General features: G+C 47.0%; 1 protein-coding gene across 1 annotated transcript in view; it reads right to left on the bottom strand.

Annotated features, from left to right (window-relative positions):
* Positions 1 to 7,735: 7,735 nt before the first annotated feature.
* The window catches only part of aif1l (allograft inflammatory factor 1-like), a 37,091-nt gene continuing 25,099 nt past the window's right edge, over positions 7,736 to 19,727 (bottom strand). Inside the window, exons 5-6 of the mRNA XM_078227575.1 lie at positions 18,817 to 18,979; positions 7,736 to 8,069 (exon numbers count right to left, since the gene is read on the bottom strand). Coding sequence (XP_078083701.1) covers positions 7,982 to 8,069; positions 18,817 to 18,979 — 251 coding nt within the window. The 3' untranslated portion in view covers positions 7,736 to 7,981. The remainder of the gene's footprint in view (positions 8,070 to 18,816; positions 18,980 to 19,727) is intronic.

Genomic DNA, 19,727 nt, shown 5'->3' with positions numbered 1-19,727 from the left:
CCTAGGAGGGCAGTTGAGATTCAACCACATTGCTGTGGCTCTGGAACACACATAGGCCAGACCGGGTAAGGACAGCAGATTTCCTTCCCTAAAGGACATTAGTGAGCCAGATGGGTTTTTCCAACAATCAACAATGGTTTCATGATCAGTAGATTCTTAATTCCAGATTTGTTTTGCTGTGGCGGGATGTATAATACTCATTACAACACGACAAGATGAATTTGGTGGAGTGCCTGTCCTCAGCATCCGACTCTAAATCTCCCAGCAAGGGGACATCCTATTGACAGAACTTGAGAAACTGCAGACTCTGCAGTTCCACAGAATTTCCTCTGTGAATCTCCATGAAGCTGAAGAGTGTGCGGTTCCGGAGCTCCTTCATGTTCCATCGTGGTTTCGGAAGGACAGCAGCACGCCATGTGTCACAAGATGTCATCGGATCCCCCTTGCCATGGGCACCCTCTCTGCCCACTTGCTGCACCTTCCCCCTCACTCCCCTATACCCCTTTCTTCTCCTCTGTTCCCAGTTTATCCGCCCCTCCCACTTCCATATCCCAATCACCTTGACAAATACCTGAAGCCGGAGAGAAAATCCACAGGATCCTGTGGAAAAGGATAAATAGGAACATCGGAATTACTTGAGGCAAACAGAACCAAAACCCATCTTGTTCACCTTCTACCATCCTGCTCAGCTCATGATCCAATGAGAATGGAGTTATTGACTCCATCACAGTGATCAGTCTCTCTCAAATGAGTCAACAACAGCTCCAGAAATGGCTCCACCTAAGGCAAGAAAGCCCACCAACGCCTCTACTTTCTCAGGAGGCTAAGGAAATTTGGCATGACCACTACAACTCTCACCTACTTTTTAAGATGCACCATAGCAAGTGTTCTTTCTGGTTGTATCACAGCTTGTTATGGCCTCTGCGCTACCCAAGACCACAAGAAATTACAAAAGGCCATGAACGAAGCCCAGTCCATCACGCAAACCAGCCTCCCATCCATTGACTCCGTCAACACTTACCACTGCCTCGAAAAGCAGCCAGCATAATTAAGGACCCCACGCACCCTGGACATTCTCTCTTGCACCTTCTTCCATCAGGAAAAAGATATAAAAGTCTGAGGTTACGTACCAGCTGACTCAAGAACTGCTTCTTCCCTGCTGCCGTCAGACTTTTGAATGATTTGATTTGATTTATTGTCACATGCATTTACAGTGAAAAGTATTGTTTCTTGCGCGCTATACACACAAAACATACCGTTCATCGAGAAGGAAACGAGAGAGTGCAGAATGTAGTGTTACAGTCATAGCTAGGGTGTAGAGAAAGATCAACTTAATGCAAGGTAGGTCCATTCAAAAGTCTGACAGCAGCAGGGAAGAAGCTGTTCTTGAGTCGGTTGGTACATGACCTCAGACTTTTGTATCTTTTTCCCGAAGGAAGAAGGTGGAAGAGAGAATGTGTGGGGTGCGTGAGGTCCTTAATTATGCTGGCTGCTTTGCCGAGGCAGCGGGAAGTGTAGACAGAGAGAATGGACCTACCTTGCATTAAGTTGATCTTTCTCTACACCCTAGCTTTGACTGTAACACTACATTCTGCACTCTCTCCTTCTCTATGAACGGTATGCTTTGTCTGTCTAGCACGAGAAACAATACTTTTCACTGTATACTAATACATGCGACAATAATAAATCAAATCAAATTAAAACGATTCGATATATTGGAAGAGGAATGCCTCATGTTATAATGAGGATATGGAAAATGGATATTCCCTTTTATTGCTTTATAATTATATACAGTAAGAAGACAAAATGTTTAAAGAGGGAGAATGTGGGATCTATTGAATGTTATAACATGAGACATGGAAGATGGAAAATACATATCATTTTGTTTCTGTTCAATTAGTTTATTCTTAAGTTGTCAAAAGTTTTAATTTTAAAGGAAAAGAAGGGAATCTGTTAATGTCTTATAAATTACATTATTAAGGTTTAATGGGAATTACATTGTTAAACAGGTAATGGGCATTTATACACCTACAAATGGGGATTGCTGAAAAAAGAGACTCTTTTTGTTGAAGTTTTTTTATCTTGCACTCATCAGGAAAGTTCGTGAGAATACTAATGCCAGGGAAACGTCACATTTATACTGTACGAGAAGAGAGCTGCTGATTGATTGGTGAGTGGACTCTGATTGATAGATGTGTTGCCATTGAGAATGCACCAGTTGATGGTGACTGCCAGTGAACTGCCAAGCATTGTTTGGAATTTAAACCAGTGGCTTGACTCATTGGTCAAGGCTTTGCTGAGGAATGAATCAACGAATGGTTGTCTCTTGTTGCAAGGTAGTCTTTGTCTGGCACTTTTGTGGCATGAATGATACTTGCCACTTATTAGCCCGAGCCTGAATATTACCCAGGTCCTGCTGCATATGATGTGGAGATGCCGTTGTTGAACTGGGGTGGGCGCAGTAAGAAGTCTCACAACACCAGGTTAAAATCTAACAGGTTTATTTGGAATCACGAGCTTTTGGAGCACTACTCCTACATCAGGTGAGTGGAGTCCACTGAGCAAGGAGCAGCCCTCCAAAAGCTCGTGATTCCAAATAAACCTGTTGGGCTTTAACCTGGTGCTGTGAGACTTCCTACCCTGCTACATATGGACATGGATTGCTTCAGAATCGAAGGAGTCTCAAATGATACTGAACTTGTTTATTGATGACTGTACATTCCCACTTCTGACCTTACAATGGGAGGAAGGTCAGTGATGAAGCAGCTGAAGGTGTTTGGGTCTATTTGTCTTGTGGATGAATGTGTCAACTCCCTTTCACTGAAGTGTTTCCCTAAGACTGGGAAATTCATGCAGCATCTGTTGAGTGTAAATCAGCCTCCCCGTTGTCGCGTTGGAGCCCAGTTCAAAAATATTCATCATGAGTCCCTGCCCTCGAGGTGGGATACTCCAACACCGTGAGTTTTGATGGATTAATAAATCACTCCCATTGCATTATAGCCGGGGACAGCTGATCAGAAAGAACAAAGTCACATTTATATATTTCCTTTGGCAACCTCCCAAAGCACCTTACGACTAATCAGCTACTTTTGCAGTGTGGTCACCGTTGTGATGTAGGAAATGCAGCAGGCACGTTGTGCACAGCAAGATCCCACAAACAGCAAGCTGATCTTGATGAGATGATCGGTGATGGTGGTTGAGGACTAAATAATCGCCAGGGCACCAGGGAGAACTCCCTCGTGTGATGATACTGTACTTTTAAGGAATGGATTTGAGCCATGTTCCTGTGCAGGGTCTGTTGTAGCAGCTCGATGCGCTCGGTGCCATTCTGTCTATAACCGACATCCTGTATGTTGCTGCAGCAGCATAATTGCTCAATCTGAACTAATGCTGTTCTTGGTGTTCCCCTGGGATTTTGCAGAGTGGGGCTTGATTGGGATGATTGATTTTGATTTGATTTATTATTGTTACATGTATTAACATACAGTGAAAAGTATTGTTTCTTGCGCGCTATGCAGACAAAGCATACCATTCATAGAGAAGGAAATGAGGGTGTGCAGAATGTAGTGTTACAGTCATAGCTAGGGTGTAGAGAAAGATCAACTTAATGCAAGGTAAATCCATTCAAAAGTCTGACAGCAGCAGGGAAGAAGCTGTTCTTGAGTCGGTTGGTACCTGACCTCAGACTCTTGTATCTTTTTCCCGAGAAAAGAAGCTGGAAGAGAGAATGTCCGGAGTGCATGGGGTCCTTAATTATGCTGGCTGCTTTGCCGAGGCAGTGGGAAGTGTAGACAGAATCAATGGATGGGAGGCTGGTTTGCGTGATGAATTGGGCTACATTCACGACCCTTTGTAGTTCCTTGCAGTCTTGGTCAGAGCAGGAGCCATACCAAGCTGTGGTACAACCAGAAAGAATGCTTTCTATGATGCATCTGTAAAAGTTGGTGAGAGTCGTAGCTGACATGCCAAATTTCCCTAGTCTTCTGAGAAAGTAGAGGCATTGGCGGGCTTTCTTAACTATAGTGTCGGCATGGGGGGACCAGGACAGGGTGTTGGTGATCTCTACACCTAAAAATGTGAAGCTCTCGACCCTTTCTGCTTCTTCCCCGTTGATGTGGATAGAGGGATGTTCTCCTTTACGTTCCCTAAAGTCAGTGACAATCTCCTTCATTTTGTTGCCATTGAGGGAGAGATTATTGTTGCCGCACCAGTTCACCAGATTCTCTATCTCATTCCTGTACTCTGTCTCATCATTGCCAGGTATGGTCATGTGACTGGGTGAAGTTAGGCTGGAATATTCAAGCTCAGGTGTTGCTTTTGAGTTGAGAGAGAGCAGTGTCTCTCTTTTACCCTCTCTGAAGGCTGGAGACTGGGAGTTGCCAGAGACCTGGCTTACTTCTCTGAAGTTTGCTGTTTCAGGGATATATCCTTCTCGGAAAACTGCTGTCTGGATCTCTGTCCAGAAGTCAAAAGCCTGGAATTCTAGCAACACTTGTGTGCTGACTGGTTTGACAGAAGGGATTTCTGTCTATGGGTGAATCATAGAATCATAGAAACCCTACAGTGCAGAAAGAGGCCATTTGGCCCATCGAGTCTGCACCGACCACAATCCCACCCTTATCCCTACATATTTACCCGCTAATCCCTCTAACCTACGCATCTCAGGACACTAAGGGGCAATTTTAGTATGGCCAATCCACCTAACCCGCACATCTTTGGACTGATACTGCTGGGTGATACTGGGTTGGGTACAAGTTGGGTGACACTGCTGAATTGGAACAACAGAAATAGCTAGCTGTTAAGAATTATACTTTGTCATGTTTAAGTATTATAATCGGTAAGAGGTATGCTAATATTTTCTTTTTCTAACTGTGTTCGTAAATAAACTTTGCTTGATAAAAGCTTCCCAGTGGGTCACTGGAATCATACCTGGAGTGAAACACCTTCTGCTCACCCCGTGCCAAAATCAAATGTAAAGCTCAGGGTCTAGGCTAAGTGCATAAAATACCTTGCAGTTTCTGGCCGGTCCCTAACACTTGTGTTTGTTTGGAATAACACTCTGGGATCTCTCAAATCCCCTCCCACCCTGAGAGGACCGACACGTCCAAAAGAAAGCAGCTCCCTCCAGACCGGATTCTTCTACTCAAGCCGAGAGTGGGATTTGAACTCGCAGCCTCTGACTCAAAGGTCAGAGAAAACAACCGGCTGACCCACAGCTGGCATTCTGCAATAAAACATTACAATGTTTAAAACATCCATCCCGAAGTGGAAAGACAGAACACACCTCCGTTTACAGGTCATTTATTTCATATCTGAAGATATACAAAAAGTCTGATTGTTTTATTATTAACCGTAAAATGAATCATCCAACCATTCCCACTGCACCCAGCATTGAAATCATTACAGAAAAGCTTCTGTTTACTATGATATATATATTATATATATAGATATATAGATATATATATATATTATAGTGGTTAAAAATATTTTCCATAGCAAAAGCTGATGAAGTTAGAGAGGTTTGAACAACTCTTTCATCGCAGAGTTGAAAGAGGGATTGACAACATCCTGAACAGAATCGTTCAGAACTCAATCAAGGCACTGGCAGAGGTACAAAAATCGTTGACAAAGAGAAGAGGAGAGGTTCTAACCATCGGAAAAGATTGAACAGCTCTCTGGAAAAGTGGAGGTTAAAGAGACAACCTGATTGGGGTCTTCAAAGTTCTGAAACGGTTTGACAGGGTAGATGCAGGGGTAGAAACATAGAAACCAGAAGCAGGAGGAGGCCATTCGGCCCTTCATTTTGATCGTGGCTGATCATCGAATTCAATATCCTGATCCCCCCTCCCCCTCCCATATCCCTTGATCCCTTTAGCCCCAAGAGCTATAGCTAATTTCTTCTTGAAATCAGACAACATTTGGGCCTCAACTACTTTCTGTGGTCGTGAATTCCACACATTCACCACCTTCTGGGTGAAGAAATTTCTCCTCACCTCAGTTCTAAAAGGTTTACCCCCTTATCCTCAAACTATGACCCCTAGTTCTGGACTCCCCCACCATCGGGAACATTCTTTCTGAATCTACTCTGTCCAACCCAACAGTGGATGATGTTTCCACTTGTGAGGAAGACCAGAACGAGGAGCTGTCAGTTATTAGTCCAATCAGGGAATTCAGGAGAACCCTCTCTACCCAGAGAGTGGGGAGGATGTGGAACCCGCTCCCACAGGGAGTGGTTGAGATGATTGGCATTGATGTATCCAAGGGGAAGCTGGCTCACGGAAGAAAGGATATAGTGATAGGGTTGGACGAAGAGCCTCACATGGAGCGTAAACTACCAGCATGGAGCAGTTGGGCTGAATGGCCTGCTTCTACAAAGCTCACTCAGTAAAACTGGAGTTGTATTATTTCTAATTAACCCACCCACAAGCAAACCAACCAGCAGCAACGTACAGTGTGGGGCAGAGTTGGGAATTCAAGGGGAAATGTATAAAACTGTTAAACGTTCGCATTTCTATAGCACCTTTCCCCACCTCAGAACATTCTTTACAGCCAATGAAGTAGTTGTAGTCACTGTTTTGATGCAGGGAAAGCAGCAGCTAATCCGTGCATGGCAAGATCCCACACACAACAAAGTGACAGTGACCAGACACCCTGTTGTTATTTTTAAATGATGTCGGTTGAGGGATAAATGTGGAGCAGGCTGCTGGAGAGAACATCCCCTGCTCATCCTCGACACGGGGGGGCCAGAGAATTTTGTAATCCAAATTGAGAGACAGTCAGGGCCTCAGGTTAAGGTCTTGTCTGGAAGGCAGCACCTCCAGCAGTGCAGCACTCCCTCGGCACCGCACCAGGGGTGAGAGTCTGGATTGTGGCTTCAACTCCTTGGAGTGGAGACCTGAACCCACAGCCGTCTGACAGAAAGGAGAGAGAGAGTCTCGATGAGGCACAGCCGAGACCTGCAAGGAAAACCAGCACCTGAAATAACTTCACTGGATTCTCGCCTGGGAATGGTGTGTAGGTTTCACTGGACAACTCTGGACTGATTGCAACAAAACCTCTGCTCCCGTCCTCGAGAGCTCAGGGTGAGACAGATTTGAGAAATATCACACGTGCTGCGTATTTGATTTGATTTATTATTGTCACATGTATTAACATACAGTGGAAAGTATTGTTTCTTGCGCGCTATACAGACAAAGCATACCGTTCATAGAGAAGGAAGTTTCTAGGTGTCCAGATCACCAACAACCTGTCCTGGTCCCCCCCCATGCCGACACTATAGTTAAGAAAGCCCACCAACTGCTCTACTTTCTCAGAAGACTAAGGAAATTTGGCATGTCCACTACGACTCTCACCAACTTTTACAGATGCACCATAGAAAGCATTCTTCCTGGTTGTATCACAGCTTGGTATGGCTCCTGTTCTGCCCAAGACTGCAAGGAACGACAAAAGGTTGTGAATGTAGCCCAATCCATCACACAAACCAGCCTCCCTTCCATTGACTCTGTCTACACTTCCCACTGCCTTGGCAAAGCAGCCGGAATAATTAAGGACCCCACGCACCCCGGACATTCCCTCTTCCACCTTCTTCCGTCGGGAAAAAGATACAAAAGTCTGAGGTCACGTACCAACCGACTCAAGAACAGCTTCTTCCCTGCTGCTGTCAGACTTTTGAATGGACCTACCTCGCATTAAGTTGATCTTTCTCTACACCCTAGCTATGACTGTAACACTACACTCTGCACCCTCTCGTTTCCTTCTCTATGAATGGTATGCTTTGTCGGTATAGCGCGCAAGAAACAATACTTTTCACTGTATGTTAATACATGTGACAATAATAAATCAAATCAAATCAAATATAGTCTTTATCGACAGCTATTCTGTTTGGTCTAATCCCACTTCCTCCCGAGGCGGCCAGAATGAAGCATCAGACAGAAGTATTTACAAACCGAGACAAGGCACCATGTTTGTCCCCAGCCCGGGGTCACGGGAGGCTGGAGATGTCCCTCTTCGCAGGAGGTCCTGCGGGTTTCGAACCATTCCCATCACTCTTTCCTTCAAACATCATTATCCTGCAGAAAAACAGGAAGGTTGTAGCTTAAAAACTCTTCAGTTTTAAAAATAATTCTCCGACATCAACAGAATGGCTCTAAAGGAAGGTTACCCATTTTAAGTTGTTTCGATTTAACATCATGTTTTTTTAGCAGGGTTGGTAATAATCCTCAGCGTTGTTCATCCACATTCACGTCGTTTCACCTAATTTAGAATATTGTGTGCAGTTTTGGTCACCTCACTACAAGAAGGATGTGGAGACACTGGAAAGAGTGCAAAGGAGATTTACCAGGATGCTGCCTGGTTTGGAGGGTAGGTCTTATGAGGAAAGGTTGAGGGAACTTGGGCTTTTCTCTTTGGAGCGGAGGAGGTTGAGAGGAGACTTGATAGAGGTTTATAAGATGATGAGGGGGATAGATAGAGTGAATGTTCAAACACTATTTCCTCGGGTGAATGGAGCGGTAACTAGGGGGCATAACTATAGGGTTCATGGTGGGAGATATAGGAAGGATGTCCGAGGTAGGTTCTTTACGCAGAGAGTGGTTGGGGTGTGGAACGGACTGCCTGCAGGGATAGTGGAGTCAGACACTTTAGGAACATTTAAGAAGCTATTGGATAGGCACATGGAGTACTTCGGGATGATAGGGAGGAAATAGCTTGATCTTGGTTTCAGACAAAGCTCGGCACAACATCGTGGGCCAAAGGGCCTGTTCTGTGCTGTACTGTTCTATGTTCTATGTCATCTTGGGTCACGTGACCCAATTGGCACGATTTTGTGCCCTCCTGCGCCCCAACCCTCCCGCTCCCCGACTCTCCTGTGACGGGGTCAGAGCGGGAGAGTCCGAGAGCAGGCAAGATGGCAAACGGGTGATAAGCAGAGTTAGTGTTTTTTAAAATGTAATTTTAAAAGCTACCTTGTTTCCAAATATAGAAATTTAGCAACGTACAGTATTTAAATGCAGGGTATAATGTTTTAATGTTTTTTCTGAAGGGTAATGTCCTACAGAACCTAACTATAGCTTTTATATTGGGGGCAGTTGGAAAATCTGATTCACTTAAAGTTGTTTCATTTAAAGTTGCGCATAATAGGAGCGGCGCAGTGGTTAGCACAGCACCAGGGACCAGGGTTCAATTCTGGCCTCGGGTCACTGTCTGTGCAGAATTTGCACATTCTCCCCGTGTCTGCATGGGTTTTCTCCGGGTGTTCCGGTTTCCTCCCACACTCCAAAGATGTGTGCGTCAGCTTGACTGGCTATGCTGAATGAACCCTTAGTGTCAGGGAGAGTAGCGGGGTAAATACTTGGGGTTACGGGGATAGGGTGGGGAGTGGGATTGTTGTCGGTGCAGGCTCGATGGGCCGAATGGCCTCCTTCTGCATTGCAGGGATTGTGTGATTCTATAATCACATATGCTAAACGAGGAACTACTGCATCGAATATATTAGAGAAGGAACTTACATTTATATAGTGCCGTTAACAACCCAGGATGTCCCAAAGAGGTTTATAACCTTTGAAATAATTATTGAAGTGCAGTCATTGTTGTCATTTGGAAAATGCAGCAGCCAATTTGTGCACAGCAAGCTCCCATAAACAGCAATGTGAAAATGATTTGGAAATCTGGTTCTCGTGCTGTTGGTTGAAGGATAAACCTGGTCTGAGACACCAGGAAAATCTCTCCCACTACGAGTGTTTCTGAAAAAAACATTTTGTCGAAACTTTTCATCTTGTACTCATCATGACAATCGCAAGAATACCAATGTCAGGCGAAACAATGACATTATACTGTGAGGAAAGAGTGCTGATTGGTGGCAGACTCTGATTGGAAGAGACATTGCCATGGAGATTGCATCAGTTGATGGTGACTGACAGTTAACTGCTAAGCATTGTTTGAAATTCTGATGAGTGCAAGGACAAAAGCTTTGACAAAATGTCTTTGTTTACCGTACTTAAGCTCTGTACTAATAAACGACGGTTCCCTACTATTCTTTGAAATTGTGCAAGGAAACTTGAGTGTCTAAGGGGGCAGACAGAGTATTGGTTTAATGTTTCATTGGCCCTCTGACAGTGCAGCACTCCCTCAGCACTGACCCTCTGACAGTGCGGCACTCCCTCAGCACTGACCCTCTGACAGTGTGGCACTCGCTCAGTAGAGCACTGCTAGCTAGATTGTGTATTGACATCTGAGGTGGACTTGAACCCACAACTTTCTGACTTAAAACCAAGATTATTACCAACTGAACCATAGTTGACCTGTACAAAGTTTAATTCTTCAATATCTAAATTGTCCTGTGATCACACTGTGTACTGAATACTGCCACAGTGTCCTGGGATCGGACTGTGCACTGAATACTGCCACAGTGTCCTGGGATCAGACTGTGCACTGGATACTGCCACAGTGTCCTGGGATCAGACTGTGCACTGGATACTGCCACAGTGTCCTGGGATCAGACTGTGCACTGGATACTGCTACAGTGTCCTGGGATCGGACTGTGCACTGGATACTGCCACAGTGTCCTGGGATCAGACTGTGCACTGGATACTGCCACAGTGTCCTGGGATCAGACTGTGCACTGGATACTGCCACAGTGTCCTGGGAGCAGACTGTGCACTGGATACTGCCACAGTGTCCTGGGATCGGACTGTGCACTGGATACTGCCACAGTGTCCTGGGATCGGACTGTGCACTGGATACTGCTACAGTGTCCTGGGATCGGACTGTGCACTGGATACTGCCACAGTGTCCTGGGATCGGACTGTGCACTGGATACTGCCACAGTGTCCTGGGATCGGACTGTGCACTGGATACTGCCACAGTGTCCTGGGATCGGACTGTGCACTGGATACTGCCACAGTGTCCTGGGATCGGACTGTGCACTGGATACTGCTACAGTGTCCTGGGATCGGACTGTGCACTGGATACTGCCACAGTGTCCTGGGATCGGACTGTGCACTGGATACTGCCACAGTGTCCTGGGATCGGACTGTGCACTGAATACTACTACAGTGTCCCGGGATGTCACAAGTTTCTTGTGTATAAGAGGATTCAGCTGCTGAATGGTGAGTGCTGAGGATTTATTCATGTCCCACACTCCCAGGAGCAGAGGGAGAGCAGCCCATTGAGCTGGAGCTGCAATGTAAGCTGAGCATTAGCCCCTGTGAATGGCCCCAGCACTCGCTCACTGTCAATGCAGCCCCCACACAATGAGCTGAATTGACACACTTGCATGCTGCTAAAGTCCACAAAAAGGCATTCACAGCTCTGCCTTGTGTCGGAATGTCACTCCTATTTAAATGCAGCCTGTGTAGGTTTAAGGTGGGCAGGGGAGAATGTAATTGGTGACGTCACTGCTTTTCAGAGAGAGGTGGCGGACACTGCTCCCCCTGTTTCAGAGGCTGCTGCCACCAGACCCTCCTGATCGCTCTCACCCATCACTCTACACTCTCCAAATCTCCAAGACCATCCGTAAACCCAGCCTGAATCGAAACATAGCAGACAGTTTCTAAAGTTTATTTATTAGAGTCACAAGCAGGCTTACATTAACACTGCAATGGAGTTACTGTGAAAATCCCCTAGTCGCCACACTCTGGCGCCTGTTCGGGAACACTGAGGGAGAATTTAGCATGGCCAATGCACCCTAACCAGCACTTTTGGACTGTGGGAGGAAACCCACGCAGACACGGGGAGAACTTGTAAACTGCACAGACAGTGACCCAAGCTGGGAATCGAACCCGGGTCCCTGGAGCTGTGGGGCAGCAGTGCTGACCACCGTGCCACCGTGCTGATAGGAGCTGATAGGAGGCCATTTGGCCCTTCGAGGCTGCTCCACCATTCATTACAATCATGGCTGAATATTACACAATATTCACACAGAGAGTTAGGTTACAGACTGATAAGAATGTCTATTTTCCTCGTCCACACAGACACACACTGAATACTATGAATAATGCTGCTCCCCCATGTTACTCAAGGACATTGAGTCACCGGAGGAGGTGCAGAAAAACACTGACAGAAATAACAGCAGAGCAGAGAGGTTACATCCAGCAGGCCAGACTGAACCCCTCCTGAAAGGAAAAAAACTGATGGGTGACCAAACCGAGCTGATGAAGATTACGGAGAGGGTTCAATGAAGTAGATGCATCATCGAATCCCCACAGTGCAGAAGGAGGCCATTCGGCCCATCGGGTCTGCAGCAACAAGAATCCCACCTCAAGCCCTATCCCCATAACCCCATACATTTACCCCGCCACTCTCCCTGACACTCGGGGACAATTTAGCACGGCCAATCTACCTCATCTGCACATCTTTGGACATGTAGACAAGGTGTTTCCACTTGTGGGCAAGACCTGAACAAGCCATCAAGGTGAGCTGGTCATGAATAAATCCAATCAGGAACTCAGGAAATGTGCCCGTACCCAGAGGGTGCAGAACCCACTGCCACAGGGAGTGGTTGTGCTAAATAGCAGAGAGAGAGTTAAGGGGAAGGTGGATAAGCAGAGGGGCTGATGGACTGAGCATAGAATAAATACCAGCATCACCCAATCGGGTCCAATGGGCACTTGCCGTGTTCTAAATACTCTGTAAAATATATAAGCTGCAACGGTCAATAAACATTGATTAGCATCTTCCCTCTCAGTGCAAATATCGGCTAATCAATTCTGACTGACAAATAGCAAAGAAAACAGCCTCAATCTGGGGAATGGAAACAGACCCAGAACCAAGATGGTCAGTGACTAAATCGCACCAACTATACCACCAGCTTCCAAAAGAGAAAACGCTGGAAAATCTCAGCGGGTCTGGGCAGCATCTGTGAGGAGAGAAAAGAGCTGACGTTTCGAGTCCGGATGACTCTTTGTCAAAGCTAAAAGGCACAGGAAGTGGGAGATATTAACACTGTAGGGTGTGGGAATGAAAGATGAGTCATTGCCATGGAAACCAGGGGAAAAGGCTGCCAATGGCTGTCCACAGAGAGAATAAAGGGTGCGAAAGGCCAACCGGCAGAGAAGCTGTAAACTGTGACAGGTGAGGGTGGGGGGGGGCGGGGGGGGGGGGGGGGGGGGAAGGAAGAGATGGGACAGAAGTAGAATGTAGAAAAGGGGAAGCGGGGGGAGAAAAGGTCAGGGAAGGGGGATGAAGTAGGGGGAAAGAGTGGGGGGGGGGGGGGAAGAAAAATGAAGAAAGACAATAAAGGAATAAAAGATAGAGAACAGTAAAAAATTAAATAAAATAGAATAAAAACAAAGGGGTGGAGTTGGGGTAGAGCGAATCATCGGAAGTTGTTGAATTCGATGTTGAGACGGGAAGGCTGTAAAGTGTCTGTGTGGAGTTTGCACATTCTCCTCGTGTCTGCGTGGGTTTCCTCCGGGTGCGCCGGTTTCCTCCCACAGTCCAAAGATGTGCGGGTTAGGTTGATTGGCCAGGTTAAAAAATTGCCACTTAGTGTCCTGAGATGTGTAGGTTAGAGGGATTAGCGGGTAAATATGTGGGGATAGGGCCTGGGTGGGATTGTGGTCGGTGCAGACTCGATGGGCCGAATGGCCTCCTTCTGCACTGTAGGGTTTCTATGATTCTATGATCTATGAAGTGCCGAACCGGAAGATGAGATGCTGTTCCTCCGGTTTGCGTTGAGCTTCACTGGAACATTGCAGCAGGCCAAGGACAGACATGTGGACGTGGGAGCAGGATCGTGTGTTAAAATGGGAAGCAACTGGAAGGTCAGGGTCCTGGTTGCGCACAGACTGAAGTTGCTCAGCAAAGTGATCAGCAATGAGGTCAGCAATGAGGTCAGCAATGAGGTCAGCAATGAGGTCAGCAATGTGGACAGAAAGGTTTTGCTACGGTTTAGTTACACGGGTAGATCTTGAGAATGAGCTCACAGAATCACGGACTTTGTTACGGTGCAGAAGGAGGCCCTTCGGCCCTTTGAGTCTGCATCGACCACAATCCCACCCAGGCCTTATTCCCGTAACCCCACATATTTACCCTGCATATCCCCTGACACTAGGCTCAATTTAGCACGGCCAATCAACTTAACCAGCACGTCTTTCGGACTGTGGGAGGAAACCGGAGCACCCGGTGGAAACCCACGCAGACACGGGGAGAATGTGCAGACTCCACACAGACAGTGACCCAAGCCGGGAATCGAACCCGGGGTCCCTGGCTCTGTGAGGCAGCAGTACTAACCACTGTGCCACCAAATGAGCAACTCACTTAGTGCCATTCCCCTGCATTCTCCCGTAACCCTGCACATTCTTCCTTTTCAGATGACAGTCTCATTCCCTTGTGCATGACTCCAATTGAGGCTGCCTCCACCACACTCTCAGACAGTACATTCCAGACCCTCAGACAACACCGGGCAATTAATCTTAGCAACATCCATTTCATTGTAGATAAAAGAAAAGGAATGTACATTCCGGCGGCACGGTAGCACAGTGGTTAGCACTGCTGCTTCACAGCTCCAGAGACCTGGGTTCGATTCCCGGCTTGGGTCACTGTCTGTGTGGAGTTTGCACATTCTTCTCGTGTCTGCGTGGGTTTCCTCCGGGTGCTCCGGTTTCCTCCCACAGTCCAAAGATGTGCGGGTTAGGTTGATTGGCCATGCTAAAATTGCCCTTAGTGTCTTGAAATGCGTAGGTTAAAGGGATTAGTGGGTAAAATATATGGGGGTAGGCCCTGGGTGGGATTGTGGTCGGTGCAGACTCGATGGGCCGAATGGCCTCTTTCTGTGCTGTAGGGTTTCTATGATTTTACATTCCTATAGCACATGTACCACCTCGGGACATCCCAGTGAAGTACTTTGTAAGTACGGCCACTTTTGGGATTTAGAAAAGGTAATAGTCAATTGGTGCACAGTAAGATCCCACTATCGACACCTTGTATTTAAACAGCAGATTTGAATGTTGAATAAAATTTGACATTCTGTCAGATCAGGAGGAACAAGGACAGAGGGCAACACTCTGGACCCTGGATTGTCACTGGACAACCCCCTCCAGTACAAGAACTAATTGGGCGGCATGGTGGCACAGTGGTTAGCACTGCTGTCTCACAGCACCAGGGGCCCAGGTTCAATTCCCAGCTTGGGTCACTGTGTGGAGTTTGTATGTTTTCCCCGTGACTGCTTGGGTTTCCTCCAGGTGCTCCGGTTTCCTCCCATTGGCCATGCTAAATTGTCCCTTGGTGTCCCAGGATGTGTAGGTTAGGGGCCTTAGAGGGGTAAATATGTGAGTTTATGGGGATTGGGTCCGGTTAAGATTTTTTAAAAAGGAGGGTCGGTGCAGGCTCAGTGGGCTGAATGGCCTCCTTCTGCACTGTAAGGTTTCTATGACTTGATCAAAGAGGTGAGCTTTAGGCAGCATCTGAAATGAGGAGGGAGCAATGTCGAGAGGTTTTGGGAGGGATTTCCAGCCTCTGATCTTCGGGTAAGCGTTCTCCAAGGCGGCCTTCATGACACACGGCAACGCAGAATCGCTGAGCAGAAACTGATAGCCAAGTTCCACACACATGAGGACGGCCTCAACCGGGATCTTGGGTTCATGTCACACTATCTGTAACCCCTACGACTTGCCTGGGCTTGCAAAATCTCACTAACTGTCCTGGCTTGAGACAATTCACACCTCTTTAACCTGTGCTTAACCCTCTCTCCACTTGCATTGTCTGCACCTGTAAAGACTTGATTACCTGTTAAGACTCACATTCCAACCATTATCTTGTAATTGAGTTTGTGTCTATATACATGCCCTGTTTGTGAACCAAATCCTGCACTCACCTTATGAAGGAGCAGTGCTCCGAAAGTTCGGGCGACCAAATAAACCTGTTGGACTTTAACCTGGTGTTGTGAGACTTCTTACTGTGCCCACCCCAGTCCAACACCGGCAACTCCACATCAGACATCTGAAAGCAGAACTCCCAACGGTGGAGCGACTAAACACAGGGATGCACAAGAGATGAGGTTTTGGTGAAATACAGAGACCTCAGCACTGTCAGGAAAGAGATAGGAGCAGGGCAGGACTTGGAGGAATTTGAATACAAAGATGAGAATGTTTAAATTCCGGCTTTGCGATGTGACAGAAGGCAGTCGGCCACACACCCTGGGGCTCCTTTTAATCACAGGTCAGGTCTCTGCAAAGGGTGGTTCCTCACTGCGCTCTGAGCTTCTGTGTGAAACTCACAGACATCAAACTGATTCCTGTAGCTGCTGCCTGTGGCTTCATGGCTTCCAGTCATTCCCTGCTGATTCCAAACTCTCTCCTTCCTTTTCTGAAACAGGCGGCACGGTGGCCCAGTGGTTAGCACTGCTGCCTCACAGCGCCAGGGACCCGGGTTCGATTCGCGGCTCAGGTCACTGTCTGTGTGGCGTTTGCACGTTCTCCCCGTGTCTGTGTGGGTTTCCTCCGGGTGCTCCGGTTTCCTCCCACAGTCCAAAGATCTGCGGGTTCGGTTCAATGGCCAGGCTAAATTCTCCCTCAGTGTACCCGAACAGGCGCGGAGTGTGGCGACTGGGGGATTTTCAAAATAACTTCATTACAGTATAATTGTAGCCATGATGTGGAGTTGCTGGCGTTGGACTGGGGTGGGCACAGTAAGTAGTCTCACAACACCAGGTTAAAGTCCAACAGGTGTATTTGGTAGCATGAGCTTTTGGAGTGCTGCTTAGTATGAATGTAGGTCTACTGGGGACTAATAAATAAACGTTACTTTTTACTTTTTTCTCTCCCAAGCCCAGAATTCCGAAACCTTCCCCAGCCAGCTCCAGGACGGACTTGTATCATCACAAACACAGGTGAGGTCCAGTTAAACGCCAAGCACCCAGGATGCCAATTTCCATGTGAGATTAAACACCATCCTGGCAACCCTTGCTTTTTTTTAATCAAAGCAAAATACTACAGAATGCAGGAAATCTAAAAATTTCAAATAGAAACTGTTGGAAGTACCCAGCAGGTCAAGCAGTATCTGTGCAGAGAGGTGCTAAACTGTTTGGGAACATTAACTCCATGGGGTGAATCTTACCATCCCGCCCACCAAGGGAATCATAGCGGAGGACATTAGTGAACCAGATGGGTTTTTTCCCGAAAATCGACAATGGTTTCATGGTCATCAGTAGATTCTTAATTCCAGATATTTTTTGTGGAATTCAAATTCCATTATCTGGCGTGGCGAGATTCGAACCCGGGTCTCCAGAACATTAGCTGGGCTTCTGGATTAATAGTCTAGTGATAATACCACAAGGCCATCGCCTCCGCTACGTACGGACCATTGGAAAGGTCCATTGTCCTCAGGCTGATTTTCCAGTTTCGGGGTGAGCGCAACCAGAAAATTCCGCCCTGTATCTCTCTCCACAGATGCTGCCCGACCTGCCGAGTGTTTCTGGTACTTAGTTTTTTTTATCCAGGGTTTATGTTGCTGTCTTTGAGCAGAGCTGTGATTCAGCTGGTCACTTTCCTGCATCTTTTTAAAATTCATTTGTGGGACATGGGCGTCGCTGGCTGGCCAGCATTTATTGCCCATCCCTAGTTGCCCTTGGAGGGCAGTCGAGAGTCAACTACATTGATGCAGGGAGTGATGTGTCCAAACTCTGCTGTAGTCGATCCTCAGACAATGGGCCCAACCTTACACCAGGTTAATATCTAGACTGTGCGATGATTAGCACTGGGGCAGTAAGAGAGGTGTGCATTTATATAGCACCTTTCACAACCTGTGGGTGGCACGGTGGCACAGTGGTTAGCACGGCTGCCACACTTCCAGGGACCTGGGTTCGATTCCCGGCTTGGGAACCTTTGGTCACCTGACGTAACATTGCCTGATAAGGCTCGGTGTGATACTTCGTTTTAGAACATTGGGATGTTTCTTCCTGTTAAAGACGCTCTGTAAATATAAGCTGCTGTTGCTCTTGATCCCTTTTACAACAAGTCATAGAGGTTTACAGCATGGAAACAGGCCCTTTGGTCCAACTTGTCCATGCCGCCCTTTTTTAAACCCCTAAGCTAGTCCCCGTTGCCCGCGTTTGGCCCATATCCCTCTATACCCATCTTATCCATGTAACTGTCTGAACACTTTTTAAAAGACAAAATTGTACCCGCCTCTACTACTGCCTCTGGCCACATGTTCCAGACACTCACCACCCTGTGTGTGGAAAAATTGTCCCTCTGGACACTTTTGTATCTCTCCCCTCTCACCTTAAACCTATGCCCTCTAGTTTTAGACTCCCCTTTGGAAAAAGATTTTGACTATCTAGTTGATCTATGCCCCTCATTATTTTGTAGACCTCTATAAGATCACCCCTCAGCCTCCTACGCTCTAGAGAAAAAAGTCCCAGTCTATCCAGCCTCTCCTTATAACTCAAACCATCAAGTCCCGGTAGCATCCTAGTAAATTTTTTCTGCACTCTTTCTAGTTTAATAATATCCTTTCTATAATCGGGTGACCAGAACTGTACACAGTATTCCAAGTGTGGCCTTACCAATGTCTTGTACAACTTCAACAAGACATCCCAACTCCTGTATTCAACATTCTGACCAATGAAACTAAGCATGCTGAATGCCTTCTTCACCACTCTGTTCACCTGTGACTACACATTCAAGGAGCTATGAACATGTACCCCCAGATCTCTTTGTTCTGTAACTCTCCCCAACGTCCTACCATTAACTGAGTAAGTCCTGCCCTGGTTCAATCTACCAAAATGCATCACCTCATGCTCATCTAAATTAAACTGCATCTGCAAAGACAGAGAAGCTGGCACAGGATACAGAGTCACCGAACGGTACCGACACTCACAATCGGAGAACGGCAGAGCGTTTTCCCAGCATCATGGTGACAAAGTCTCGGTAGGAGATGGTCTCACTGCTGCCGCCAGTTACTTCAGCAATCATCTTCTTCACCTCCAAGTGGGTCTTGGGAACTCCCAGTTTCTCCAGCATCTGTTTCAGGCTCATCAGGTCTGAGTGGGCGGGGCAGAGGAAAGTAATCGTTAATCCCTACAACACAACATCACTGGCAAACCTCACGCAGAGACACAGAGTGGGGGGAGTGGGGGGCCATTTCAGCCCATCGCCCACCATTCCATTGATAGCTACGCTTACCCCAACATTGATCTGATTCGAGAGGCTTTGCCTCCGCTCCCCACCTGAACAGCACTGATAGTACTGTCCTATCTCTGAGGTATCTCTTCACTCTGGGGTAGGGTGAGCTGTGGTGATGGGGGAGTACACAGTAAGGAGTCTCACAACACCAGGTTAAAGTCCAACAGGTTTATTTGGTAGCAAATACCATAAGCTTTCGGAGCACTGCTCCTTCGTCAGATGGAGTGGACACATTTCCACTCCATCTGACGAAGGAGCAGTGCTCCGAAAGCTTATGGTATTTGCTACCAAATAAACCTGTTGGACTTTAACCTGGCGTTGTGAGACTTCTTACTGTGTTCACCCCAGTCCAACGCCGGCATCTCCACATCGTGATGGGGGAGTCGCAGGGTGACAGTACTCCAGATTATTGATCTGTGTCCCCAAATTGGATGCTCACGCCTCATTGGCCACATTAGTTTCATAGCCCAGAGTTCATATCATAGGATTTCAATTTCCAGATTTAAAGGGGTCCATTGCCTGGGGCAAGAAGGAGCTCAGATACCTTACGGCAGGTCCCTTTCAAAATGGTGCCAGGCATATTGCTGGGGCTTACGTGGAGTCCAC

This window comes from Mustelus asterias, chromosome 13 (genome assembly GCF_964213995.1).
Source record: "Mustelus asterias chromosome 13, sMusAst1.hap1.1, whole genome shotgun sequence".
In the NCBI taxonomy this organism is placed as follows: domain Eukaryota; kingdom Metazoa; phylum Chordata; class Chondrichthyes; order Carcharhiniformes; family Triakidae; genus Mustelus; species Mustelus asterias.
Note: the sequence above shows the minus strand (reverse complement) of the source record. Positions and strands in the feature narration are given on the sequence as shown.